This window comes from Astatotilapia calliptera, chromosome 20 (genome assembly GCF_964374335.1).
Source record: "Astatotilapia calliptera chromosome 20, fAstCal68.1, whole genome shotgun sequence".
NCBI lineage: Eukaryota > Metazoa > Chordata > Actinopteri > Cichliformes > Cichlidae > Astatotilapia > Astatotilapia calliptera.
This window is the reverse complement of record NC_137441.1, coordinates 4,054,960-4,064,654: the sequence shown is the minus strand read 5'-3', so window position 1 is coordinate 4,064,654 and position 9,695 is coordinate 4,054,960. Positions and strand designations below refer to the sequence as shown.

Here is a 9,695-nt window from a genome sequence, read left to right as displayed (position 1 = left end):
AATGCAGACCCTGCTTGGCATTTCTGCAAAATGAAAATTCCCAACTCTGGACAGAAAAAGTGAAAACAAAAAAAAGATCTACTAAGTAAGAGTAGAAAGGGGAAGAACTGGTTAATAAGCATTTGTCTCTCTACAGCCATCCCCTTTTTCCCTTTGATAACTCCAAAATGCTACAAATAACCTTTAAAATCTTACACCTGACTGTTAGTAAAGCGTCAGATAAATGTGTGAGCTAAATGCTGTTAAAAAATACTCACAGGAGACTTGATGTGTGCCCCTCGAGTGGGGCAGCTTTAGTTACAGATTAGCAATACTGATGACACAGATATACAAATATTGCGTAAGTGTTTATGTCCACATATTAGGGAGCTCTGCTTCATGTGTCCAAGTCAAGAGACCTGTTAGAGACATAATTTTTCTGTTCGTTATCCTTCCCGCTTTGCTCTTGTCCATAAACCGCACAGATGCTGCGTCTGAGTCTGAGCACCACATACCTGCTGCTGCTGTCGTGGGTGCACGTGGTGCCAGGACATACCACTACCCTCTACCAGCTTTATGTACCATACAGCACACAGTGGGGGGACTGGGGTGTCACGGAGATGTGTCCTGTAGGCTCTTACGCTGTTGGCTTCAGCATCAAGGTGAGTGGTGAAGAGGATTCACTCCTGCTCTAATGTGTCTGGTAATGGTTTATCTATAACAACACCTGCTCAAACCGCTCTTCAAGCTGATGTTGGTGACCTTCTTATTAATGGTAATAACGTGGTACATGTTACATGTACCACGTTACTCTGTTCCATGGTACTTAAAATGTGTAAAAAAGAGGATTGGTACATAAGAAATGTTTTTTTTATGTCTGTACATATGGGTTATTAAAAAGGGGTATTGTGTTTTCATTGGCGAATAATGGCGAATAATTCTTATCTCATAGCATGTTGAGATAAACTTCTTCTGATAAAGCGAACTAAAGAAAATTAAGTACAAGTAAAACGTAAATAAAATTGAAACAATCAGGACAGACATCAACATTAACATGTCCACGATATAATAATACAATTTAAAATAATTAAATTCTTAAACCATGTCACAGCATTTTTTTAAATATATCATTTAAAAAAGTTTTAAAATCTTCCTTTCAAACTAAAGTACCCAACCTAAAAAAAAAAATTTGTAAGTCAGCCCAGTCTGTGGTTGCATTGACTGAAAGGGCCGAGAACCAAGTGAGGAGGGACTGTTACCATGATCAGGTTTGCAGAACTGGTTTTGTTCAATAGTGGATGAAACAACAAAAGCTAGCTTACATAAGGAGGCGAGAGACAAAGGAGAAATTAACAGTAACAAGTACATTTTTCATTGAGTGAATAATGAAGTCCGTTTTAGTGAGGAATAAAGGAATGGTGGGGAGATTTGAGGAAGCATTTGTTAAAAATCCGGTGGTAGAGTGGAAAAGGTGTCCAATTTTTTCATTGGATTATTAGGCCAATAGGTTAGATCTGGCCGAGTTCAGTCGTTCAGTCGCAGTCCAGCTTGACAAGTTTCCATGAGGACATCTCTTCCTCCCAGTTACTCCCTTCCAGGTGTTACTGTCGTTACCCAAGTGAGTGTTGAAGTCTCCCAGTAGGACAATGGAGTCCCCCGAAGGAGTACTTTCCAGCACCCCTCCGAGAGACTCCAAGAAGTACTCTGAACTACTGCTCAGCCCGTAAGCTGAAACAACAGTCGCAGACCTGTCCCCCCCGCCAGAAGGCGAAGTGCCTCTCACCGTGGCAACTCCAGAGTGGCAAGCCCGACTATATCTAGCCGGTACCTTCCAGCCTCCTGCACAAGCTCAGGCTCCACCACACCCCCAAAGAAGTGATGCTAAAAGCCCGTTTCTGTGCCGTGGTTTGAGCCATTGGGGCTCCTGCCTTCGACCACTGCCCAAACCACATTGCACCGGCTCCTTATGGTCCCCCCTGCGGGTGGTGGGTCCATGGGGGGATATGTATAATACATGGTAGATAAATATATTTATGTGATATAAATACATACACAGACACACTTAATTTACAACTAGCAAAGATGACATAAATTAGAAAAATAGATAGATGAATAAAAATAGAAAAAATAGAAAATGGATAAATAAGTAAATGGATAAATAATTTACTCCATGTGGGAGTTCAGGGTGGCAATAGCTTTAGGAAAAAAGCTATTTTTAAGTCTATTTGTTTTTGTTCTCAAACACCTATAGCACCTATCAGAGGGCAGCAGTTTAAACAACTTAAAGCCAGGGTGAGAGCTGTCTGTGATACTGTCTTTAGTGCGTTAAAGGTGACAGCCTTAGTTGTTGAGGACCTGCTCTATCAGTCTCTCAAAGGTAGCCATTGTTACAAAGTCTAAACGTCATCAGCTTAAACTGCCACAGCCTCTTGTCTACAGTGTGCATGCAGTTATTGGACAAGCACCCTCTGCCAGCTCAACTTGCCAATAACTACTGCGTAAATCCAGGTAGCTGAACAAAAGACTTAGTAACAAGGTCTTTGATATTTCACTTGACTCTAGAGTTGTGGTTTGAGAAGTTCTGAGCATGATACAAATCTTCCATCTCAACAGGTTCTGCTGATTCAGGGTTTTATGAAACAGATTTAACTGTTGCTGTCGCTGCTAACTTGTCCACACTCTGTGTCATCAAAGCTCAGTGCATGATGCGTCCATGTTTTGTGATCTGTTTGTGATGTATGAGAAAGTGCTGTCTAACGAACACCAACCTGATGGACTTCCTGTGGTTCTCCCTGTGGCTCTGTCTTAGGTGGAGGCTCCACAAGGCTCTGGAGACGACACGGCTGTTAACGGGATACGCTTGTACTGTTTTGACCCCAGCAGCAAACAGCAGACCACAGTGCAATCTGCTGTGGGGAGGTGAGGCAGCAGCGTCATCTGAACCATGAGCCGTCGGTCACACCATTGACTGTATAAAAGAACTGGAGTGAGTGAGTGTGACGTCATCCATAGAAAATGACTTACTTCTCGAATGAAGCCTTTTCAGTCGCCCTTTTATTTCACTCTGCCAATCAGGAGGGGTTTTTTCTTCTTGCAGCCAGCAGGCACTTTCAATATGGATCACGGCGACGTCACACTGACTGGGTCCAGCTCCTATATACAGTCAATGGGTCACACACATGAACAGGGCAAGAAAATAAATAAGGTCCTGTCCCCACAACTCCGGGTATATATGGGGATATTTGATAAACGCAAACATTTTTTTCTGTTTTGCTCTTTCATCCACACAAAAACGGAGAAATTCATCATCAAACAAACAGAGAAATCTAAAAACTGCGGCCAATGTGGAGATTTTTAAAACCTTTGGATCTTCGTTTTCATGTGGATGGGGCAAGAAGGATACCATACTCTGAAATATGTTGTTAGCAAAAATAGCCAAGTGTTCTTCTTTACTGACAAACTGAATCAAAAATGTTCTACAGCCACTGACTATATTATTTATTTATTTTCTATTGTATTCGGAGAGGGTGCAGAAAAGCATTTCACCACCTTATGAACAGTTGAAAGTCATTTGTTTCGATTTTTGAACTGCTTATTTTATTTGTATGTTTTTTAATGATAATTTATATTAATGTTTTGTTGCTGAAAGAACCTTGACAAAAACACCAAACTACCTGAACAACTCACAGACATCCTCAGCCTGTGGTGGAGCTTTGTTGTTGAACTGGAAGATTAACAGTGGTGGCTCAGGTGGTTGAGCAGGTTGTCCAATGATCAAGAGGTCAGCGGTTTGAATCCTACTCTTGCTAGTCATGTTGTTGTGTCCTTGGGCAAGACATTTAAACTTCCTTGTCTCCAGTGTTGGCACCACTGGAGTGTGAGTGTTTCTGGTGATGGTCCTGGAGTTTCTAAAAGTAGAATGAAAGGCAGAGCTTTTAGTTTTCAAGCTCCTCTTTTGTGGAACCAGCTCCCAACTTTCATCTGTGATGCTGACACCTTGTCTATTTTTAAGACTAGACTTAAAACTTTCCTCTTTAATAAATCTTATACTTGGGAATTTAAATTTCTGCCATCCTCTCTCTGACTCAGCCTCCTTTTTCTTCTCTTCTTTTTCTTTTCCCTCCTCTTCTCTCTCATCTCTTTTTCAAATGCTGGCATGCCAATAAGCCTAACTCACCTGGGGAGTGTTTAGTCTATCCTGACTTATCTCCTTGGGCATGCTAGCGTCTTTCTCCACCCTCACACATCATCGCACAGACAGTCATCGCTATCTTTTATTCTATTATTATTTAATCACGCCCACCCCCTTATCTTAGTTTTGCTGCTATAGGCTGGAGCAGCGGTCCCCAACCTTTTTTGCGCCACGGACCGGTTTATGCCCGACAATATTTTCATGGACCGGCCTTTAAGGTGTCGCGGATAAATACAACAAAATAAAACTAGTACCGGTACCGAAAAAAAGAAAAGTTATTCATAACACACATGAAAAGACCCAGGAAAACAGAGTTAACGATAAAAACGATAACAAAATAACGCTCAAAACCGATAAAAACCCTGAAAACCATACATTTCACACCTGAGCCTCAACTCTCGCGGCCCGGTACCAAACGACTCACGGACCGGTACCGGTCCGAGGCCTGGGGGTTGGGGACCGCTGGGCTGGAGGACAAACTGACCACATTTCTTTTCTGCTCTCTCTACTCTTTTCATATCTGTTTGTCCTAATAATTATTACTGCCGTTAATTCTGTTTCTCTCTCCATAGAAATGTCGACTGGCCCACCTCCTGTTTTTGTGTTTGTGTGTCTCGTCTCTGTAGCTCTGAAACAATGTTCACTGTGAATTAGCGCTATATAAATAAACTGAATTGAATTGAATGGTCAGGGGGGACCGTAGGCACACACTGGCAGCCGTGTTTCTGTCAGCCTGCCCCAGGACAGCTGTGGCTACATAGTAGTTTAGCATCACCAAGTATGAATGTGGAGTGAATGAATAATGGATACACCCTGTAAGCACTTTGGGTGTCTAGAAAAGTGCAGTATAAATCTAATCTATTATTATTATTCAGTTGGGGGGACTGGACTGCGGTGAAGAGCTGTGAAAGTGGATACCTGGCCTCCTTTATGCTCCGCGTTGAGTCTGCACAGGGCCAGGGTGACGACACATCCGTCAACAACATCAAGTAAGTGAACGCATCGCCCAGAGGAGACCTTGGGACGAGTCAAGCATCAAACTCTAACTACCTACGCTCTCTGCAGCATTTCATGAGTCGGAAAACAAACCAAACCTTTCTTTTTATGTCCAACGTCTCAAATGAAAGTTAAAGAATAATAATGTTTTATAGTGACTGTACAGTGTCACTATAGTTTTCAAGCTCCTCTCAGATAGTTTTGAAACGTGAATAGGCCGGGGAACTCTGTAATCACCAAACCTCCCCAGAATCAGAAAGGAAAACTATCTGGCTGAGTTGGTTGGCATCTGAGAGGACAGTAAAGAGACAGACACACAGAGAAAAACACTGGAACATCTGTCACCATTCAAAAACTTTTCTCACAGATTCATCTGCAGCGGCACCGGCGCTCAGCTGGAGGGTAATGGGCTGCAGTGGGGCGAGTGGGGACACTGGAGCAGGAAGTGTCCCAGAGGCGCCATCTGTGGGCTGAGGACCCGCGTGGAGGAGCCGCAGGGCAGTGGCGATGACACGGCGCTCAACGACGTGCAGTTCTTCTGCTGCAAATAAAAACCTCTCTGATGCTCCTCACACAGCAGCAACAGTCAAAAGGAGAGATCCCACTGAGGGTGCAGTTTGTAATCAATAAAACCCACAGCTATGCTGGAACCCATTATGGACTCAGTGCTTTGATTTGACTGCAGCTCTTCCACTTGTTTTGGACCAATAATCCACTAAACCACAGGTGTCAAACTCAATCCCTCAAGGCCAACACCATCCTGCTGATCACCTGGGCCAGGTGTGTTTAAGCCAATAAGAAGCAGAAAGAGGAGGTTGGTAGAAAGCACAGTGGTTAGCACTGCTGCTTCATAATCACAAGGTTCCAGGTTTGATTTCCAGCTGGGGCCTTCCTGTGTAGAATTTGCATGTTCTCCCCATACATGCGTGGGTCTCCTCCGGGTACTCCGGTTTCCTCCCACAGTCCAAAAGAACATGCTGTAGGTTAATTGGAGTCTGTAAATTGTCCTTCAGTGTGAGTGTGTGACTGATTCACTCCCAGGGCTCCTTTGATAAAGAGATGCCAAATCTCAACAGGACTTCCCTGGTAAAATAAAGGTTGGAGAAGAAAAAGAGGGCTTTCACTTCCTTCAAATGTCCCACTTTTATCCAGTTCCTGCTTTTAACTGGCTGGACACACCTGACCAGGTGTCTACAGATTCTTAAAAGGTCTTCAATTTAATTTAATTTAATTTAAATAAGGCCTTAAGAAGTATAACATTGTGTCAAATTCTGGGTAACTGGGTCTTTCTTTTTTGTCTCGTCAAAGCAATGTGCCTTCCTGTCACTTAAAAAAAAAATTGAGTATGTGTCTTTATCATTTTGACATGTTTAAATGGTCTTAAAAAGACTTCAATTTAACTTCTTTTAATCTGTACACCCCCTGTGATGGTAGAGTAGATGTTTAACATGTTCTTGCTGATAATATTTTTTTTCTGTGACATTTGGTATTTAACTAAAGTTATTCAAGTTATTAACTGGCAAATCAGATGCCCCAATAAAACCACCTTGGGGAACGTTCCAAAGTTTGGCCAATCGCAGCAGGGCCTCTGTCAAGTTCGCTCCTTGTTGGCAGAGTGGTTGCCCTAAAAACAATGAGTCTCTCTGTCTTGGAGCAATGAGTGCTGACTGATGTATTCTGGCTCCAACATGGCGACTGAAATAGCCTTGTTTGATGGAGCTGGAAATAAAAGTAATTTTCTTTGGGAGATGTCACGAGAGTTCGGCTCAGCTCGTAGAGACAGTCGATGGTTTGCGCTTTACACTCAAAAAGGTTTTCTTACTTACATTTGGAGTTCATTTATATTAGTTCATATTATCACTCATCATATCTACTTTAAAAACACCCATATGCAATACCACGAGACAAACGTGCTGGCTGCTAATAAAGTTTACTTTTAAAGAATATTACTATCAGTCAAATACATAGTAAAGTAAGTAAAAATACAGATATATCAGTTTGACATGCTATTTCATCAAAATAAAATGAATAAAATTAAAATGTGGAGTGGCTTCCTCTGATGCTTATAATTCAAACTGAAACGTTTGTTGTTTAAAAATAAAAACTAATTTGGACCGCACTTAAAAGGAAGTAGGGTTTTTTGGGGACAATAATTATTCTCTCCTAGCATAAACATGGTTCCATTTTACTTTTTGGCTTAAAATCACAATATTAATAATAATTAAAAAGTGTTAGTGTTAGAAATGAGAAAAGATGGATGCACAGGCCATCACATCTTGGCCCCTCCAGCCTGCTGCCTGAGACCGAAGTCTCCCAAAGGTCTGTTTTGGAGAAGCAGGTGTCCAGGAAGGGATCCAGGATTGGGGCCAGAGGAAGAGTGAGCACTATAGTAAACCAAAAGCAGGTAAGTCAGGGTCCCAGTCAGTCAGGGTTGGGGCAGGATGATAGGGTTAGGGCAAGTGGGGTAGGAAGGCGAGGTAAGGACAGGTTAAGGCTAGGGCAAGGTGTCAGAAAAAAAGAAAAAGAAAAAACTAAAGAAAAAAAATACCAGGTTAACTGTCAGTCTGTGGGGCTACTTAAACTAGGCTTAAAACCTTCCTTTGTGATAAAGCTTATAGTTAGAATGGCTTAGGACAGGGGTATTAAACTAAAATTTGAGGAGGTCCAGTTGGACCCCTGGCTTAGGATATCCTGAGTTATCTCTGTAGTTATGCTGCTATAGGCTTAGACTGTTGGAGGACAGTCTGACCGCTTTTCTTCCCTCTTCTACTTTTATATTCTACTACTCTCCAGATATATTTTTTCTGCTGTTATTGCTATTGATAACCTTGTTTTCCCTCAGTGTTTTTCTCACCATAGAAGCTCCACCCGGTCTGGTATCCTATCAACTATAATGCCCCCTGCTGGATGGGGAACATCGGTCCAGATGATGGTCTAAGTCAGCGGTCCCCAATCCCCGGGCCTCGGACCGGTACCGGGCCGCGAGAGTTGAGGCTCAGGTGTGAAATGTATGGTTTTCAGGGGTTTTTTTTTCGGTTTTGAGCGTTATTTTGTTATCGTTTTTATCGTTGGGTCTTTTCAAGTGTGTTATGAATAAATCTTCTTCTTTCGGTACCAGTACTATAGTTTTATTTTGTTGTATTTATCCTCGACACCTTAAAGGCCGGTCCGTGAAAATATTGTCGGGCATAAACCGGTCCGTGGCGCAAAAAAGGTTGGGGACTGCTGCTCTAAGTGACCGAGCATCCTCCATGCTGTCTCTTCTGTCTTCTCAGACCCCCAGACAGTCGTGGCAGATGACCGCTTGAACTGAGCCAGGTTCTGGTCCTGGTTCTGGTTCTGACGGAGGTTTCTTCTTGTTAAAGGGGAGTTTTTCCTCTCCACTGTCGCTACATGCTTGCTCAGTATGAGGGATTGCTATGGTTGGAGTCTGCATGATCAGGACACAACCTCACATCAGTGACTCTGCTGGGATTCCTTACATAGAAAACTTTTAACTGATTGAAATGTTTGTATAATTATATTGAAATGACTTTTGTTGTAAAGTGCCTTGACATGACATTTGTTGTGAATTGGCACTATATAAATGAAAGTGAAATGAATTGAACTTCTCATTCAGGCCTCTGGGGTGAACGGTGTTCAGTTTGTTAATCCACAGCCTTTCAGATCTCCCCCTCTGTGCCGTGGACCACTGTGGCCCTCACATTATTCCAACAAAGTGGGTAATGAGAGGAACATGATTATCCTTTTGGGGTTTGTTATACCTGTGCTGTGTAAATCTGACCAGGATGGTGTTACCGGTCTCTCCCACATATTGCAGTCCGCCTTGCTGACATGTGATCAGATATACACAGTTTTTGGAGTGGGGACTGCCTCTACAACGGGTCAGGTACACATTTTTGTTTACTTTGTTTTGTAACCACTCCTTATGTTGAAAAAAATTCCCCTTGAGCACTTGTTTTGGGGTTAGATAATTTTTTGAGTTTAGCATGTACTAAATAATCCTATAAATTCTTATTCCTCTGAAAAGCAGCAATGATTCTGTGATCCTTTCAGAGGCTGGACTGTTGCTGGAATGTCTCAAAATTGTTTTTAATCTGTTTTACCAGCTGAACTGGTGAGGAGGAAAAAGTTGTGACCAGAGGCAGCATCTGAAGGAAGACTTTGATACAGCTCCTTAGGAAGGAGTGTGAGTACCTTCTGGTGGACAAAGTTGAAAACAACACCTTAGTGGAAGTTTTAAAGTCTGACTGCTGAGTGCAAATTCTGTGGAATCTGAGTAGTTGGGATTTGATTAAGACAGCATATGTGTGCTTGGGATGATAACTTGATATGTAAAGAAGTGCATGTGTGTCTGTTTTTTTTGAAAAAGACTTTGTGTGTGTGAGATGTTTGAAAGTTAGGGCCTTTGTAAGTGGTGGTGTCTAAAAAATCAACTGATGTGGATAGATTTTAATTTGATTGAGAGATTATGTGTGTTCAGTGCGTCCAGGAACTGTTCAAAGTATTCCTCTGAGTGTGTCCAGAT

The 9,695-nt window shown here is 42.2% G+C and overlaps 1 protein-coding gene across 1 annotated transcript; it reads left to right on the top strand.

The window, feature by feature from the left end:
• The first annotated feature begins 375 nt into the window (after positions 1-375).
• On the top strand, positions 376-5,822 carry LOC145423100 (vitelline membrane outer layer protein 1-like). Its single transcript, XM_080295256.1, has 4 exons — positions 376-641; positions 2,789-2,898; positions 5,047-5,160; positions 5,535-5,822. Exons 1-4 carry the CDS (start codon positions 465-467, stop codon positions 5,716-5,718), a joined length of 585 nt encoding a protein of 194 aa, XP_080151382.1. The 5' UTR covers positions 376-464; the 3' UTR covers positions 5,719-5,822.
• Positions 5,823-9,695: the final 3,873 nt, after the last annotated feature.